The sequence below is a fragment of the Nycticebus coucang genome, chromosome 2 (assembly GCF_027406575.1).
Source record: "Nycticebus coucang isolate mNycCou1 chromosome 2, mNycCou1.pri, whole genome shotgun sequence".
Lineage (NCBI taxonomy): Eukaryota > Metazoa > Chordata > Mammalia > Primates > Lorisidae > Nycticebus > Nycticebus coucang.
Window position 1 is genome coordinate 148,897,776 of NC_069781.1, and position 19,083 is coordinate 148,916,858.

Below are 19,083 nucleotides of genomic sequence, written 5' to 3' on the forward strand. Positions count from 1 at the left end.
AAGTAGAGACCTTTAATTGAAACAGCTGCCCATAGTTTTGAATCCTTATAAAAGAGATTGTTTTCAATTTAAGAAATTTCTCTTATCTGATGAAGAAATGCTACTGTCAGGATCCCCCCCCCCCTTTTTTTTTTAATTGTTTTTAGAACTGTGATACAGAAGAAAAGGATCCTCTCTTTTTACAGAACCAGTGATTTCAGGGATTGGCTCTGGATGGGAGACTTGTGCGCCTAGTTGTCCCTGAGCAGCTCATTTGTCAGTCTTTCACAGTGTGAGTGACGCGGTCTGTTCAGGAGCGTGCACTTCACTCAGTCTTCATGTATGTTTTCCTCTTGCTCCATGGCCTTGCAGTGGGAGTTTATGTCAAGGAGTTGTTTGGTTATTTTTTAAATTTTAACTTTGGCAAAATACACATAAAATTTATAATGTTAATCATTTTTAAATGTATAATTCAGTGAAGTGATATTCAGATTGTTATGTAACAAATCTCTAGAACTCTTTTCATCTGAGAAAACTGAAACTGTATCTTTTAAACAAGAATTTTTCCCATTTTCCCACTGTCAGCCACTGTAAAGTACCATTGATTATATGAATTTGACTATTATAGATACTACATATAGCTAGAGCCATGAAGTATTTGTCTTTTCTTTTTTTTCTTTAGAGACAGGATGTTGCTTTTGCTCAGGCTGGTTTTAAACTCCTAAGCTCAAGCAACTACCCGCCTCGGCCTTCCAAAGTGCCAGGGTTACAGGTGTGAGCCACTGCACCCGGCCCAGTATTTGCCCTTTGTGACTGGGTTGTTTCACTTAGCTTGACGTCCTGGAGATTCATTCTTCCTGCAGCATGTGTTAGGACTGTCTTCCTTTGTAATTCTGGGTAATACTCCATTATTTGTTCACCCATTCATCCACCTGTGGACTCTGGGGTTGCTTGTTTTTTTTTTTTTTGTCTAACACTGGAGTGAAGAACCTGCTCTCTGGTTTGTATCTGAGATCTTGGAATTTTAGTACATTCCATTCCACTGTTAGAATAGAAGAAGCTGCAGTTTAAGTTAAGATGAAAGCGAGGTAACTCCCTTTGTCATTTAAAAGACACTTGATCAGTCTTCTGTTGGTGTGCGGATAAATGGTGTATCAGAGAAGAGCTTTATGTGCCAAGAAGGGGAGATGATTGGGAAGGGTTGTAACAAAGGACACTGCCTCTGTGCTATACTTTGTGATACTCAGTAAAAACTGAACAAGGACAGTGGAGTTGAGATTTTTTGAAATTACACCTGAGTTAAAAGCACCAGTCTTGTGGAAATTAAACTTTAACATTTCATAGGCAGTTCTTAATTATGTTTATTTATTCTAAGGCACAATTTGGAATCTAAAGGATGTTATTCCATGCAAGAGTCAAGCCGAAATCATAAATGCCATACTAAAGATCTTCTCTGAAGTTTTGGAAATGGATTCTGGCCAAATAGTTATCCAAATGAAGGAGGCTGAAACTCAAAGGTTAAAAACTCTTACAGAGACTGAGGAAATAATACAGAATGGTAATGGTGATGGTTTGATTGAAGATGATGAGATGGAAGAAATTCCTCATAAAAGAAAAGTCAGAAGGAAAACTTTTGTTTCAGATTTACTTCCAGTAAGTCAAACTGATGCTCTCAAATGTGGAATAATGCAGCTGTTTTCTTTCAGCGAGTATCCTTAGCTTTATAGGAAAATGTGACAGGCTGGGTGCAGTGGCCTACCCCTGTAATCTTAGCACTCTGAGAATCCAGAGTCTGAGCAGGTAGATCACCTGAGCAGGAATTTGAGACCATCCTGAGCAAGAGTGAGACCTCATCTCTACTAAAAATAGAAAATTTAGCTGGATGTGGTGGTGCATGCCTGTAAGTCCCAGCTACTCAGGAAGCTGAGGCAAGAGGATCACTTGAGCCTAGGAGTTTGAGGTTGCTGTGAGCTATGATGACCCCTCAGGATGTAGGTGCTATCTAAGAAAAAGGAAAGAAAATAAAAATGTTGTAGCAAAATTAACTGTAAAGTGAATTTCACTAAAGATGAGTCATATCTCCCCATAGACTCTCATAACATTAGAAATCTACTGCCTGCGGCGCCTGTGGCTCAGTGAGAAGGGCGCTGGCCCCATATGCCGAAGGTGGCAGGTTCAAACCCAGCCCCGGCCAAACTGCAACAAAAAAATAGCCAGGCGTTGTGGTGGGCGCCTGTAGTCCCAGTTGCTCGGGAGGCTGAGGCAAGAGAATCACGTAAGCCCAAGAGTTAGAGGTTGCTGTGAGCCGTGTGACACCACGGCACTCTACCGAGGGCGGTACAGTGAGACTCTGTCTCTACAAAAAAAAAAAAAGAAAGAAATCTACTGCCAAGGGGGGAAAAATCTCTTGTCTAAGATGATAACTTTTACATACAGGAAAAGGTTTCAAAGACAGAATAAACTCATCCTTTTAGAACACTGGAAGTATGTGACCATCTTCCTCACTTGTGTCTCCCTGCTTCTGTTATGTACTGTCTGCCAGGCTGTCTTCACACTAGTGCTCCAGTTGTCTCATGCGTCCTTTACTTTAGTGTTTCCACATGTCAAGGTGGCAAGCCAAACCTTTGTGTATCTACTACTGAGCAGAAGAGGTTGGGTGATTGTGAGCTAAATGATGTTTTGTGGTTTTCACATATTTGGGTGATTATGGCATACTTGTGCTGGTGGTGTGATGTGGGGGTGAGGGTGAGAACTCTTGGGCACAGAAATCATTTTGGTTGAGACAGTGAGCAGAGATGGAGCCATACTTTGGGAGAACATTTCTCCTAAGGAGGAGAGCAAAATAATAACAGAAAGACAGGGCTGACAGTGAGTTATGCTCTGTTCACTCAGTGCACCTCTCCTGTTCTCCTCATGTGTGCCAGGCAGTGTGCTTGATGCCGATGATAGAAGGATGATCAGGAACCTCTGCATTGGGAAGACAGCTATGTAAGGCACTATGGAAAGTTTCAGGACAGATGGTGGCATGGTCCATTGTTACACCTCCAGGAAACGCAGCCGACATCGTCTTTTCTGACTCACCCCTGCACTTTTCAACTTCCTGGGCTTTTCAATTGCTGAGAGGGCTTCATTTGTTTCTGTCCACATGGATTTTACATTTCTTGATTTTGGGGTGTCTCAACTTTTCATGATGACCCACGTACATAATGCCATGGTCATCTGGCCTGTGCTAAGTACAGGTACGGGGCTACACAGACTGTTCAGGGGTAGACCAGAGACATGTAACTCAGCTCTGGTGGGGGAAGGAAAGGAGGAGGCTTTCGGAAGACTTGCAGAATACCTGAGCTGTCTTAAAGGATGAGATAAGAAAATGCAGGTTAGGGTAGCGCCTGTGGCTCAAGGAGTAGGGCGCCGGTCCCATATGCCGGAGGTGGAGGGTTCAAACCTAGCCCCGGCCAATAACCACAAAAAAAAAAGAAAAAAGAAAATGCAGGTTAGTGTTGTTTAGAGAAATCACTCAGGCAGCTGGATGGAGGGAGAACCTAAGGGGTCTGGCAGCAGGGAGACCAGTCAGAAAGCTGCTAAAAGAAGATGATAAAGTCTGAACTGGGGGAATGTGATTCACGTCCTCATGTTTTCTTGCATTTGTGAAGTCTTGGGAAATATTGTCATTGTTTTAAAAAAATCATAATGTAGGCTCAGCACCCATAGCTCAGTGAGTAGGGCACCTGCCACATACACTGAAGGTGGTGGGATCAAGCCTGGTCCGGGCCTGCTAAACAATAACAACTGCAATCAAAAAATAGCTGGGCATTGTGGCGGGCACCTGTAGTCCAGCTACTTGGGAGGCTGAGGCAAGAGAATCGCTTAAGCCCAAGAGTTGGAGGTTGCTGTGAGCTGTGACGCCACGGCACTCTACCAAGGGCCATGAAGTAAGAATCTGTCTCAAAAAAAAAAAAAAAATCATAATGTAGACAGAGCCACTCCCCCACTTCCCCTGTATGAAGAGCCTGTGTGTGCAAGCCATCATGTTGAATGATGGAGTAAATACAGATGTGAGGAGGCCTTCTTACCCTCAAGTTTCTTGTGAATCATTTTATTTATAAAACATAGCCCGTTCTTGCTGTGTTGCCCAAGTGGAACTCAAGCTCCTGTACTCCGTGATCCTCTCACCTCAACCTCCCAAGTGGCTGGGACTCCTGGGCTGTGCCACCTTGCCCAGCTTTATAGATCTTAAAGTGGCTCAAAAGTCATAGCACTCCCTTTTGGTGTGCAGGGCATATTTACACCCCAAATTTCCTTCTTGTCTCACCTGTGTCTCTGACTAAGTTTAAATAGAATTTAAAATCAGCAAAGCAAGATGGACAAAAGCTTGGATGTCACCTTGTTCTCCAGGAGTGTTTATAAAGACTCCCATGACCAGGCATGGTGGCGCTCACCTGTAATCCCAGCACTTTGGAGACTGAGGTGGGAGAATCACTTGAGGCCAGAAATTTGAGACTGGCTTAGGCAACATAAGGAGACTCTACCTGTACAAATATTTCAAGAAATTAGCAAGGCGTGGTGGCACATGCTGGGAGTCCCAGCTACCAAGGAGACCAAGGTGGGAGAATCTCTTGAACCCAGGAGTTGAGGTTGCTGTGAGCTAGAATCATATCACTGCACTCCAGCCTGGGCAACAGAGTGAGATCCTGTCTCTATAAAAGAAAGCGAGAGAATACTCTAGCACCAGAAGGTTAATTGTAGGTCTGTAATGTGGTTGGTTTCATGGCCCTATGTGGAAAAGGAGGATGCTTTTTTTTGTTTTTGGCCAAGGCTGGGTTTGAACCTGCCACCTCCAGCATATAGGGCAGGTCCCCTACCCCTTTGAGCCACAGGCACTGCCCAGGGGGATGTAATACAGCAGTGCTCATAGGGTCTTTGAAAGTTGTGGAAATTGTACTGATGAGGTTTCTGTTCATCTGACTGATGCAGGTACACCATGTTTGAAGGTTCTGAAATGTCTTGCTGGGAATGGGAGAATGGCATTCTCGGGAGATTGTCCCCATCTCCAGCCTTGTTTCCACAGGGCTCCTGAAGGGAGTAGGTGGGATTTAAGAGCCAAGTCTACTAAGGTTATATAAGATAGATGTGTTGCTGTTTAAAAAGTTGATATTTAACTTAATAGAGATATATTTTCTTGTTTTTTTTTTTTTTAATTTCAGCTTCCTTGTTCATTCTTCTTCGTTTGAAGTACTCTTTTTTTGTTGTTCATTTTCTTCTTCCTCTGGTGATGTTTTTGATTTTAGTAGAGACCAGGTCTTACTCTGGCTCACTGCTATTCATACTGGTCTCGAACCTCTGCACTCAGGCAATCCACCTGCCTTGGCCTCCCACAGTGCTGGGACTATAGGCGTGAGCCACCACGCCTGGCCGAGATATATTTTCTTAAATAATACTTAAAATGGAATTTTGGTGTAAATAAAATACAATGATTTTTCATAGTAAAAACTTGCTTTTTAAAGTCTTAACATAATGGGGCGGCACCTATGGCTCAGTGGGTAGGGCACCAGCCCCATATACTGAGGGTGGTGGGTTCAAACCCGGCCCTGGCCAAACTGCAACAAAAAATAGCTGGACATTGTGGTGGGCGCCTATAGTCCCAGCTACTCTGGAGGCTGAGGCAAGAGAATCGCCTAAGCCCAGGAGGTGGAGGCTGCTGTGAGCTGTGACGCCATGGCACTCTACCGAGGGTGATAAAATGAAACTCTGCCTCTACAAAAAAAAAAAAAAAGTCTTAACATAATGACTAGGCTGGTGATTAACATGCTGCTCAGTCAGCCACAGTGTCTGGGTGCCATACGGTGCTAGCGTCACACTCACATGTGCCAGGAGTACAAGCTGTAGTAAGCTGTGGTTCTTCACACCGCCTAGTGGCTTTTGCAGGACTCCTTTAGAAACAAAACCCTTAACTTCGGTGTGCTGTCACCTAACAGGCACAGTGCTGGGGGAGGCGCACCTCCTAGAGCAGGGGCATAGCTACAACTTGGACTTCACCTAACTAACACAAACATTGAATCCGAATTGTCTGTGCCCTCATATTAATCTGAAATTTTAAAAAAATCTTTGCTTTCATGAAGCTGAGAAGGGAATGGACACTGACTGTGCATCTACTGTGTGCTGACCTCTGAGTTGTCCACTTTTTATCCCTTGTTTGTAGCCATCCCAATCCTCACAACCACCTTATGAGGGAGGTATTTCTCCCTTAAAACAAAAACATTTACTTGGATCATTCATTTAACTTAAAGTATAACCACAAATGTGTAAAGAGAAGTTCAACCCAGGTGTTTTCTCCCCTTCACATACAAAAGTAGAGGACCCCTATCCGGCTTCCTCAGTTACCAGTTTTCACATCATGGTCTGTTTTATTTCATCTGTTGCCCCACTCCCTCTCCCTTCTCTCTGCTGATTCTTTTTTTTGTTTGGAGACAGAGTCTTAACTATGTTGCCCTCGGTAGAGTGCCATGGCATCATAGCTCACAGCAGCCTCAAACTGATTCTCTTGCCTCAGCCTCCCAAGTAGCTGGGACTACAGACACCTGCCACAATGCCCTGCTGTTTTGGGTTGTAGTTGTCATTGTTTGTCAGGCCTGGGCTGGGTTCGAACCTGCCAGCCTGTTGTATGTGGCTGGCGCCCTAGCCTCTGAGCTATAGGTTCCGAGTCTCTGTGCTGATTCTTTTGAAGCAAATCTCAGATGTCCTAATGTTTCATCTAGATTTGTTCTTTATGTCAGTATGAGAACAAGAAGGAGGGAAATGTTCCGAGCGGGAGAGTTACATAAAGAAGTAGACCTTAATTTCAGAGTCCCAGATCTTCTATCTTTTAAGTGGACGAGCACCCAGTGCATTTCTTATCTAGCTTTGCGTCTTCTCTAATAAATGTTTGTTTAGTTGAACTGTCACACACGAAGCAAACAAATGATTTTAAATTCTTGCTAGTAATAAATGAAATAGAAATTTAGGAATCCCTGAGCTACATACATTAAATTAGCAGTTTTCTTTTTGTTGTTGTTGTTGTTTTTAGAGACAGAGTAGCACTTTATCGCCCTCGGTAGAGTGCTGTGGCATCACAGCTCACAGCAACCTCCAGCTCTTGGGCTTAGGCGATTCTCTTGCCTCAACCTCCCGAGTAGCTGAGACTACAGATGCCCACCACAACGCCTGGCTATTTTTTGTTGCAATTTGGCCAGGGCCACTTTTGAACCTGCTGCCCTCAGAATATGAGGCCGGCGCCCTACTCACTGAGCCATAGGCACTGCCCCATCTTTTTTGTGTGTGTGTAACAGTCTCCTGGTTAGAGTGCTGTGGCATCATAGCTCACAGGAACCTCAAACTCCTGAGTTCAAGCGATCCTCCTGCCACAGCCTCCCGAGTAGCAGGGACCACAGGCACCCACCACAACAACTGGCTGGTTTTTCTATTTTCGGTAGAGATGGTATCTCACTTTTCCTCAGGCTGGTCTCAAACTCCCGGCAATTCACCTGCCCTGGGCTCCCAGAGTGCTGGAATTATAGGCATGAGCCACTGTGACTAGCCTGTTTTTTTTGCTTTTTTTTTTTTTTAAAGAACATACATGGTTCAATGTTGCAGTAAAATTGTCACACAAAGAAGTTGGTGAGATTCTAAGTATGAACATTCTGGAAAGGAAATTAGAAATGTCACAGGATTTGTAAATGTGTTTTTAAGCTTTGATTCAGTAAATCGGAGGAAATAAGTTATCCAAATAATCTGAAAGACTCCACACTAGTGAATGCTTCATAAATTATAGCTCCTCCAACTAACAGAATATTATGCAGTCATTGAAAAGACAGTAAAAAGACTGTCAAAATTTTAGAAACATTCAGCCAATAAAATATACATTATTTTGGGCGGCGCCTGTGGCTCAGTGAGCAGGGCGCCAGCCCCATATACGGAGGGTGGCGGGTTCAAATGCAGTCCCGGCCAAACTGCAACAAAAAAATAGCCGGGCGTTGTGGCAGGCGCCTGTAGTCGCAGCTACTTGGGAGGCTGAGGCAGGAGAATTGCCTAAGCCCAGGAGTTGGAGGTTGCTGTGAGCTGTGTGACGCCACGGCACTCTACTAAGGGCAATAAAGTGAAACTCTGTCTCTAAAAAAAAAAAAAAATACATTATTTTTAGCTTATGCACTATTTTGGAATATCAATGTGGCTTTTTCACTTTTTATGGACAATTTGAGACTTAAGGTCATAGAAATTTATACAACCCTTTTCAAGAAAAAAAAAATTTTTTTTTTTTTTTTTTTTTTTTGAGACAGTCTCACTTTTGTCACTCCAGTAGAGTGCCGTGGCATAAGAGCTCACAGCCGTCTCAAATGCTTGGGCTTAAGTGATCCTCTTGCCTAGCCTCCCGAGTAGCTGGGAGTACAGGCGCCTGCCTCAATGCCCAGCTATTTTTAGAGGCGGAGTGTTGCTCTGGCTTAGGCTGGTCTCCAACACATGTGCTGAGGCGATCAGCCTGCCTCGGCCTCCCAGAGTGCTGAGATTACAGGTGTTAGCCACCATGCCCAGCCAAGAAATGTTAATTGATAAAGTTCATAATACGTATTTTCAGAGAAAAAAGTCTCCTCATTTCTTCATCCTCAAAGAAGTGCTTTATTCTAGTCTTCAGAGAAAGCCAGGAAGCAAGCTTGTCCTTTCCTCCGCAGTCTCTCTTGGTCATATAAGGACGTGTTAGCAGGGTTTGTTACTACAGCCATTCCGAGAAGGCCTCTGAGTCTCAGCAGGCTCAGTGCGTGTAAGTGCCTGGTGTCTGAAATGAACTCTTGTTTTAATCTTAATATGCTCGGCTCCTCAACACTTTCCGTTAAGTTTCAGGATGAATTCAGTTCAGAACTCTGTTCCTGAATATGTACCTGTTCTCTCCGGCTTACTAAGCAACACTTAGAGAATAACCATGCAGATGGATGGAAGCCAGTTGAGGGAGGCCTGCTGCCCTGTGCCCAGAGGAATCACAGTGCTCGTTTGTCCTCCCGGCAGTGTGGCTTTTCTTTTTTTCTGCCTGCCTCACTCCCTATGAGCTCTATTCCAAGTGCAAAAATCTTGTAATGGTATAAACTAAGGAAATTCACACAAAAATACTCTCCTAAACATTGAGAATTGTTTGTTTGCTTTTCTTTTAAGCCCACTGACAAGGAACTGAGAGAGACCATAGCCCTGCTGGCGGCTCAGCAGACTGCTCTGGAAGTCATCGTGAACATGTGCTGCAGTGAAGGTTTGTCCCCAGCTCACATCTAGAAGTTTTCCCCTGGGCTAAGAGGGGAGATTTTCCTAAACATTCCAGTTCTGTGTGGTGTACACTTTTCCCAGATCCCTCCGATGATGAATGGGAAGAGCTTTCTAGCAGCGATGAGAGTGATATGTTTATGGAGAATTCCTTCAGTGAGTGTGGTGGGCAGCTGCTTTCTCCCCTCTGCCTCTCCCATGAGATTCACACTGCGCTCACCAACTACCTCATCCCAAAGAAGGTACTCTGTTTTCATTCTAGGCCTATCATGGAGCCTGGGAAAGGCTCAGGCAAGCTGTTCATTCTGTATGTAAAAAAAGAAGTAAGCTCACACTTCTAGGTTGTAGATGATGGTGAGATCTGAGAGACAAAACCAAACTAACCATACCTGAAGTAAACTAAATGGTTATTCTATCCTTACCAGCCCTAACCATTTAACTTAGAAGTAGGATGTTGGGGCTCAGTGCCTGTAATGCAGTGGTTATACACCAAGGCTGGCAGGTACAAACCTGGCCTGGGCCTGCTAAACATCAATGACATATGCAACAAAAAAATATCTGGGTGTTGTGGCGGGTGCCTGTCGTCCCAGCTACTTGGGAGGCTGAAGCAAGAGACTCGCTTAAGCCCAAGAATTTGAGGTTGCTGTGAGTTGTGACACCACAGCACTCTACCAAGGGTAACATACTGAGACTCTGTCTCAAAAAAAAAAGTATAATGTTGGAATTTTATAAAGGAATCATAAAATGACTATTCTTTATCCTTTGCTTTACTGCCTTTTTTAAATCTAGATTTTTGAGAAAACTGCCTTTCCAAACAGCACTGCAGTTGACCTGTGTTCTAGCAACCCTACTTGGAAACCCTTGATTAAAAAGTAAGAACTTTTGTATTTTCAAAAGCATTTGTCATTAGACCATTAAATAGAAGATGCTAACTCCCCCTAAGACCTGGAAGTTTTGCTTCTAGGAATGTATCCTCGAAAAAAATGTGCCCGAGTATGCATGTGTGAAGATGCCCATGGCAGTGTGGTTCACGGGGACGCATATATGAAGATGCTCATGGCAATGTGGTTCACGGGGACGCATGTGTGAGGATGCTTGTGGTGGTGTGGTTCACGGGGACACGTGTGAGGAGGCTCGTGCAGTGTGGTTCACAGAGATGCATGTGTGAGGATGCTCATGCAGTGTGGTTCACAGGGACACATATATGAAGATGCTCATGGCGGTGTGGTTCACGGGGACGCATGTGTGAGGATGCTCGTGTACTGTGGTTCACGGGGACACGTGTGGTGATGCTCGTGGCAGTGTGGTTCACAGGGACACGTGAGGATGCTCGTGGCGGTGTGGTTCACGGGGACGCGTGTGTGAAGATGCTCGTGGCGGTGTGGTTCACGGGGACGCATGTGTGGGGATGCTCGTGCAGTGTGGTTCACGGGGACATATGTGTGAGGATGCTCGTGGCAGTGTGGTTCAGAGGGACAAATGTGTGAGGATGCTCATGCAGTGTGGTTCACAGGGACGCATGTGTGAGGATGCTCGTGCTGTGTGGTTCATAGGGACGCATGTGTGAGGATGTTCGTGCTGTGTGGTTCATAGGGACGCATGTGTGGGGATGCTCGTGCAGTGTGGTTCACGGGGACACGTGTGAGGATGCTCATGGCGGTGTGGTTCACGGGGACGCGTGTGTGAAGATGCTCGTGGCGGTATGGTTCACAGGGACGCATGTTTGGGGATGCTCGTGCAGTGTGGTTCACAGGGACATGTGTGAGGATGCTCGTGGCAGTGTGGTTCACGGGGACAAATGTGTGAGGATGCTCATGCAGTGTGGTTCATGGGGATGCATGTGTGAGGATGCTCGTGCTGTGTGGTTCATAGGGACACGTGTGAGGATGCTCGTGCTGTGTGGTTCATAGGGATGCATGTGTGAGGATGCTCGTGCAGTGTGGTTCACGGGGACGCATGTGTGGGGAGGCTCGTGCAGTGTGGTTCACGGGGACGCATGTGTGAGGATGCTCGTGGCAGTGTAGTTCATGGGAACGCATGTGTGGGGATGCTCGTGGCAATGTAGTTCATGGGGAAATGTGTGAGGATGCTCGTGGCAGTGTGGTTCAGGGGGACACGTGTGAGGATGCTTGTGGCAGTGTGGTTCACGGGGACGCATGTGTGGGGATGCTCGTGGAGGTGCGGTTCACAGGGATGCATGTGTGAGGATGCTCGTGGCAGTGTGGTTCACAGGGACGCATTTGTGGGGATGCTCGTGGAGGTGTGGTTCACGGGGACGCATGTGTGAGGATGTTCGTGCAGTGTAGTTCACAGGGACGCACGTGTGAGGATGCTCTTGGCAGTGTGGTTCACCGGTGACCAACCTGGAAATAGCCTTGACAGTTATCAGAATTAGTGGGGATAAATGAAGTTTTGACGTAATCCTGCGGTAGACCATATGTAAAAAGGATGTGGACTGGAACTGTTCATAGCATGCAAAGAACTTAAACTGAACCGAAAAAAAGAGGATGCAAATGATCAGACACTGTGAATTGGGTTTTACAAAGTTCAGAAATAGGCAACAGTGAACCATGTTGTTTAGGGATACATGCATGGGTGGTAAACCCATTACAAAAAAAAAAGGAAAGAAAATGTTTACCATAAACGTCTAGATCTGTGGTTCTCAACCTTCTTAATGGCATGACCTTTTAATATAGTTCCTTATGTTTTGGTTTTGGGGGTCACCACAACATGAGGAACTGTATTAAAGGGTTGCGACTTTAGGAAGGTTGAGAACCACTGATCTAGATAGTAGTTACCTCTAGGGGTCAGGGAATTAGATACTGTAAAGGAAAGATCCTTGGGCTGAAAGGTACTGATAGTGTTTATTTCTCATCCAGGTGTCTGGCTATTTGCTTTATAGACTATTAAACTCTACATGTGTGTTCTGTACTGTATATATGTCCTATTTCACAATTGAAAATAATTTCAGGGCAGTGCCTGTGGCTCAGTGAGTAGGGTGCCAGCCCCATATACCAAGGTTGGTGGGTTTGAACCCAGCCCCGGCCAAACTGCAACAAAAAAATAGCCAGGCATTGTGGTGGGCACAATGAGTAGTCCCAGCTACTCAGGATGCTGAGCCAAGAGAACCGCATAAGCCCAAGAGCTGGAGGTTGCTGTGAGCTGTGATACCAGGGCACTCTACCGAGGGCAACAAAGTGAGACTCTCTTAAAAAAAAAAAAAAAAGAAAGAAAGAAAGAAAAGAAAATTTCAAAGATGCTACCTTATGTAGAATTTTTTTCTAAAACAGATTCCTCGTGACTCATGAATGAGTTGTGTATCGGAGGCCTTGAATGCTCAGGCAATTCAAATTGGCAGAAAACAGTTCACCTTGTGATTCTTTGCTAACTGCTGTAGACCCCCTTGTGTTTACAGATATCCCCAGTCAGAACCGGAAACTTAGGTTAAAAATCAGTTCTGAATTCTGATGGGTAACTCTAAGATAGACAGCATTATCTCATTTCCTTTCCAGGATGAACACAGTGCAATGTCGAGCCCTCGTGTGTCTCCAGACTCTTGTGTCCCTCCTGGATGTGGACCACCTCGGGGGAGTCTCAGTCCTTCAGACACTTGCACAGCACCTGTCACAGCTTCTTTTTTCCCAACCAGGTAAATGTTTAGGCCTTACTCTGAAAGGCTGCTCAGACAGAGCAGAATTTTGAAAGGACAAGAACTTGGATTTTATAGTTCTGTACTATTTATCATCCAACTGTAGAAACCTTTCCTAGACACTAACAGTCACATACTGATAGTTGCCGGGGGTATAGAGTCAAGACAAGGCATGCAAGCAGGTCTGAGGGATAGAATTTTCATTTTTTACTAAAATTATTTGCATACTAACAGTTATGTTAGACCAATTAAAGTTGAATCATAAAGGCTTCACTAAGCTATTTGGTAATTCCCTATTCTTTGCTTTTATTCTTAATTATAAGAGTTTATATTTGATCAAGTAATACATACAGAGAGCACGAAATCCAGAAGTGACTCGACAGCGTAAGGTAGAAACCCTCCCTCCGTTGTCCCATACTACCCAGTTCCTCTTCCAGAGTCAAGTCACTGTGACATCAGTTTCTTGTATATTCTTCTGGGGGACTCTCTGGAAGTAAATGAAGGTGTGCACATGTGTAAGGCAAACCTTTCACACAGTTCCACACCTTGCTTTTGTTACAGGGGCCCTCAAACTGCGGCCCGCGGGCCACATGAGGCAGTGTGATTGTATTTGTTCCCATTTTGTTTTTTTACTTCAAAATAAGATATGTGCAGTGTGCATAAGAATTTGTTCATAGTTTTTTTTTTTTAAACTATAATCCGGCCCTCCAAGGTCTGAGGGACAGTGAACTGGCACCCTGTTTAAAAAGTTTGAGGACCCCTGAACACATAGCTTTCTTCAGGTACCTTTGTGTGGTAGGAGCTGAATCTCTAAATTACAGGTCTCTGGTATCAATTAATTTCATGTGTACACAAAAACCTAGAGAGAGACTATCGTTAACTGCCTTCGGTGACCTTGCTATACAAAGTGTGATGCATGTCTTTCTAACATATTTTCATAGTTCATTACAGTATAATGTCATTTAACTAGATCATGTTAAACTATAGGAGCTCAAAACAAACAAACAAAAAGAATTGCAACCAAGAGAGGGAAAAATAATACTTTATATAAAGGAAAATTTCCCACTTGACTCTGCCCCGCATGCCTTCCTGAAACGAGGGTAATGTAGGAGATGTGACTTTGCTTCTCTCTCAGCTCCTCAGGTTCAGAGTGTCTTTAGGGATTTTTGAGGGTAAACTTGAAGTTTCTTCTTTCCTGTACTGAATTTAAAATCAAACCACCAAGGCCAGGTACAATGGCTTACACCTGTAATCCCAACGCTTTGGGTGGCAAAAGTGGGAAGATTACTTAAGCCCAGTAATTTGAGACCAGTCTAGGCAACATAGTGAGACCTCGTCTCTATTAAAAAAAAAAAAAAAAAGAATCTAACCACTAAATAAGTGATTCCATTGTGTTATTTTCAGTTCAAATGTTTCATTATAACCAGTTTGACATTTCTCCTCAGACACAACATTAAGTCTAAGAACTGAACTCTTAAAAGATCAAAATATGGGCTGGGTGACACACCTGTAATCCTAGCACTCTGGGAGACCAAGGCGGGCGGATCACCTGAGCTCACAGGTGGGAGACCAGCCTGAGCCAGATCAAGACCTCATCTCTAAAAATAGCCAGGCGTTGTGGCAGGTGCCTATAGTACCAGCTAGTTGGGAGGCTGAGGCAAGAGAATTGTTTGAGCCCAAGAGTTTGAGGCTGGTGTGAGCTATGACACCATCGCATTCTACCAAGAGCAACATAGTAAGACTCTTTCTCAAAAAAAGAAAAAAAAGAATCAAAATATGATTGCTTTTGATTAAATGCAAGTTGCTATATAAACATTCATTCAAGCATTGGTCCTTAATTCAAGACACTTGTTTTGTATTCTGTGAAGGTCCTAAGAGGAGCTGTGTGTTGTAGGTTTTACAAGTTCTAGGTAACATTTTTGAAAAGTAACTGAATGTCCATACATAGTTATTAAGCTGTCTGCTGCCCTTTCAACATTGGTCACCTAGCAGGCACAGTTTTCAGGTGATCTCCCACTATTTGTGTATTCACTGGCTGGAGTGCTCAAGGGAAAGTCATGCCCAGCCGTGCCCAAGAAAGCTGTGGACATTCCAGGGCAGACTGCACAAGCCCTGGAGCACAGTGTGAGCAGCCCGATGAGAACGGTAGACTGCATGTCTCCCCTGGCCTCCTGTAAACCTGGACGAGGTCTGGATGCGGTGGGTGGGGTGGGGTGAGCTTTCCCTGACTCTGGTATCCTGCCTTCCACTGGACCAGCACTGAGTCCAGTGGGGCGGCGAGTGGGAAGGCTGCTACTGCTGATGCCCACTTCCCTCCCAACCTGAGGAGCTGAGGTTGGGAGCAGAGCCCAGGGTCGAGTCCCCAGTCAGGACCAGGGCTATTACTGCCCCACGTGCAGCCTAACCTTGAGGTAACCCTCTTAGTCCTAGGTCCACAAGCTGCCATCTCTTGTCTCTGGGCCATTTCTCAGTGACAGTCTGGGCAAGGTACCACAGGTCCCATCCCCAGCCATCACCAGAAGCTTATTTTACATGAAATAAGTGCACATGTTCTTGCCTCTGCTCTACAGAAAGCACTTAGGTGTGTTCCTCCCAGTCTCACTGACTCTTTATGGTCACTTTTCATTACCTGCAAAGAAAACCATACTAAGCTGTTCCTGAAGAAACAGTGGAAAGTTTTGAATTGTGAAAAAGTATACCCACGTTACCCTCATTCCAGGAAGGTACTTTGATTCTAAATAAATTCTACTTCCATGTCATGGCTATTCATGACATAATCTTAAAAAAAAAAGTTTTAGAAATGCGACATGGTACTAGGTTAAGAACGTCTATTATATATACTTGCATATGTGTGTGTGCATATGTACACATACATATATATCTGACTTTATTTTTATAAAAACTACTACAGTTTGCTATTACAATAGGATTTTTGAAAATCCGTCTAATGACATGAGCTCTGTTATTTCCAGGGATTTATCATCTGAATTGGCCTTCCAGGTGTGATGGGTTTGGGTTGCAAAGGATGAGAGAAAGTCATTTGGGCTGGTGGTTGGGGGGGTTGCCATCAAAATGCCTCTGGGCTGTGCACACTGCAGGGTCTGGTCTTATTTTCCGTCTCTGGCCTTTGTATTGCTCAACATGGGCATTCAGAGAAATGGAGGTAGGAAGTGGCTTGAAAAGTAGTATAGTTATTTATTTTGGAATAACTAAATTTTCTAATTAGAGCGAAATTTGATAAAGGATAATTGCTTATATTTAGAGGTGATATTCTTTTTTTTTTTTGCGGTTTTGGCTGGGGCTGGGCTTGAACACACCACCCCGGTATATGGGGCCGGCACCATACTCCTTGAGCCACAGGTGCCACCCTAGAGGTGATATTCTAATGTCATCCTTCTAAACATTTGGGATTATTAAATAATGTAATACTATGAGTTCTGTATGGATAGTGTGAGCTGTTTTGGGAGACTTTGGGAGTGTGGGGCTAAACATCTCTACTTGCTTGTGGTTACCATGTTGGAGAGTTAAATATGTGAAGATCATCCAGCTCTAATTTTAATTTTAGTGCTACAGTCCTTGATATAGTAGTTTAAAAATCTGTGGTACTCTGCACCTACCTAAATTGTGTTTGTGACATATATCAGGAATAAAAGGAGATTTTAATAGGGTCTGGTCCTTGTATTCAACATACTAATACCTTTGTCTCTTTCATTAAAAGTTGTTGATTTTCAGGGCAGCGCCTGTAGCTCATTCAGCAGGACTCTGGCCACACGCACTGAGGGTGGGGGTTCGCACCCAGCCCAGACCAGCTAAAACAACAATGACAACTGTAGGCGCCTGTGGTCCCAGCTACTTGGGAGGCTGAGGCAGGAGAATTGCTTGAGCCCAGGAGTTTGAGGTTGCTGTGAACTGTGGCACCAGAGCACTCTACTGGGGGTGACCCAGTGAGACTCTGTGTCAACAAGTTGTTGATTTTTCAGAACACCAAGAAATTTTTAACTATGTCATGTTTTCATATTGGGTCAAACTGTCAACTTGCCCCATATATGAGTTCTAAAATCATTTTTGATTCCCTGTTTTCCCAGATTGGGGGAACCAGAAAGCTCTTTTTCTGTTACAGTTAGAATTGTGGTATCCTGGGCGGCGCCTGTGGCTCAAGGAGTAGGGCGCCCGTCCCATATGCCGGAGGTGGTGGGTTCAAACCCGGCCCTGGCCAAAAAAAAAAAAAAAAAAAAGAATTGTGGTATCCTATGCTGGGATACATTTTCTGTCCCATGTCAGAATTTTTAAAATCAGCATAAACATTTCATCTAAGTATAATTTGGTGCTTGATTACTTGTGGGTTATTTACCTACAATTAGACATGCTACAAGTTCTCGGACACCGAGTGAAGTTGTAGAAGGGAAGACATTCTCAATCATTGCTTTTATGGGTAGTTCATGAATTTCTAGGGCTACACTTGGATCTTTAGCCAAATATATGTACACATTTCAAAGCCAATACAACTTCTGAAGTTTAACAGTAACAACTTCACAGTAATCGTCTGTTGTACCAGGTTTTATGAGGTCAGCATTATTACGTATCTTCCTGCTGAGGAAGCTAAGGTTTATGTTAAGGAACATCTTCAAAGTCCTTCATTCTTTTAGCACGTATTTATGGAATGCTTACTCCATGTCAGACTCTGCTCTAGGGACAGGCATGAACAAGATAGTCAAGGTCACTGTGTTTGTGAACCTTCCGTTCTAGTATAGACATTTTGTGTTTTGTTTTGTTTTTTCGAGACAGAGTCTGACTCTGTCACCCTGGATTCAGTGCTGTGGCATTATCATAGCTCGCAGCAACCTCAAATTCATGGGCGCAAGTGATCTTCCCGTATAGGTACTTCTGAGTATCTGGGGAATACAGGCACCTGGCTGGGTTTTTTTTAGTAGAAATGGGGTCTCACTTTTGCTCAGACTGGTCTCGAACTCTTAAGTTCAAGTAATCTACCTGCTTTTAGCCTCCTAGAGTGCTAGGATTATAGGCATGGACCACTGTGCTTGGCCTGTTTTGTTTTTTTGAGACGAGGTTTTTCTTTTTGTTTTTGAGACAGTCTCACTTTGTTACCCTTGGTAAAGTGTAGCATCATAGCTCACAGCACCCTCAAACTCTTCGGCTCAACCAATCCTCTTGCCTCAGTTTTTTTTGATTTAGTAAGGACAAAGTCTTAGGCTTAAGTGGTTCTCCTGCCTCAGCCTCATTAGTGGCTGGGATTACAGGCATGTGCCCACTGTTCCTGGCTGGTATAAATAAATGATTTTGACAATGAAGAAAACTAAAAGCAGAATGGTATAAGGGGCTATGTTAGGCTAGTTAATGTGGAAAAGCCTCTCTAAGAAGGGGTGACATTTGAGCAGAGACTAAAATGAAGTAAGGTGGAGGTCACATAATGTCAATTGCAGGATTCCATTGCAGGCCTTTCCTAAAACCGTCCTGTTGCCTGTTCTGTTATAATTACCAGAACTCTACTCTGGTACATAGTATATATGTGGAAATGGGAGAGCCAAAAAATAAAATAAGCCTTGATTAAAAGTTGAGCAGAAACTGCTTTTCCCTCACCCAGACAGCCTAAATAGAGACTGGGACTGCCATGTGCCCAGGCACCATAGGGTAGGAAGTCATAACGAACCACCCCAAAGTTTGTGACTAAAACAATACTAATCATTTATTACTTCTCAGAGTTTTTTTAGGCCAAGAATTTAGGCAAGGCGTGGTGGAGATGGCTCATCTCTACAATAGTCTCAACATCGTCAGTTTTGCCTCTGCCTCCCTCAGGGACATTTTTCAATGTCTGGAGATACTTTTGGTAGTTATAATAAATATCTGGTCCAAAATTTCAATAATGCCGAGGTTGAAAAATACTATTCAGGACCTCTACTGGCAAACATGAAGGCTGTGAACCAGAATGTCTGAGCTCTTGTTCACTCGCATATCTGGCAATTGGTGCAGGGTTGTCAAGTGGAACATGCACAAGTGACCTCTTCAGGCTTCCTTATAACTTGGTGGCTGGGCTCTAAGGGCGTAAGTCAGGAGAGAGAAGACAGCATGTATGAGGGAGTCAGGTGGAGTCATTGCCTTTTATGATCTAGGCTGGTGCTGCTTTTTCTGTTGGTTAAAGAAGTGAGAGTCCTGTCCAG

The 19,083-nt window shown here is 44.1% G+C and overlaps 1 protein-coding gene across 3 annotated transcripts in view; it reads left to right on the forward strand.

The window, feature by feature from the left end:
- Positions 1–19,083, forward strand: part of HEATR3 (HEAT repeat containing 3) — a 45,431-nt gene that overhangs the window by 12,632 nt on the left and 13,716 nt on the right. For all 3 annotated transcript variants that reach the window (XM_053582157.1, XM_053582155.1, XM_053582156.1), the window contains exons 7-11: positions 1,355–1,632; positions 9,157–9,247; positions 9,343–9,500; positions 10,048–10,130; positions 12,771–12,907. In XM_053582157.1, coding sequence (XP_053438132.1) covers positions 1,355–1,632; positions 9,157–9,247; positions 9,343–9,500; positions 10,048–10,130; positions 12,771–12,907 — 747 coding nt within the window. The remainder of the gene's footprint in view (positions 1–1,354; positions 1,633–9,156; positions 9,248–9,342; positions 9,501–10,047; positions 10,131–12,770; positions 12,908–19,083) is intronic.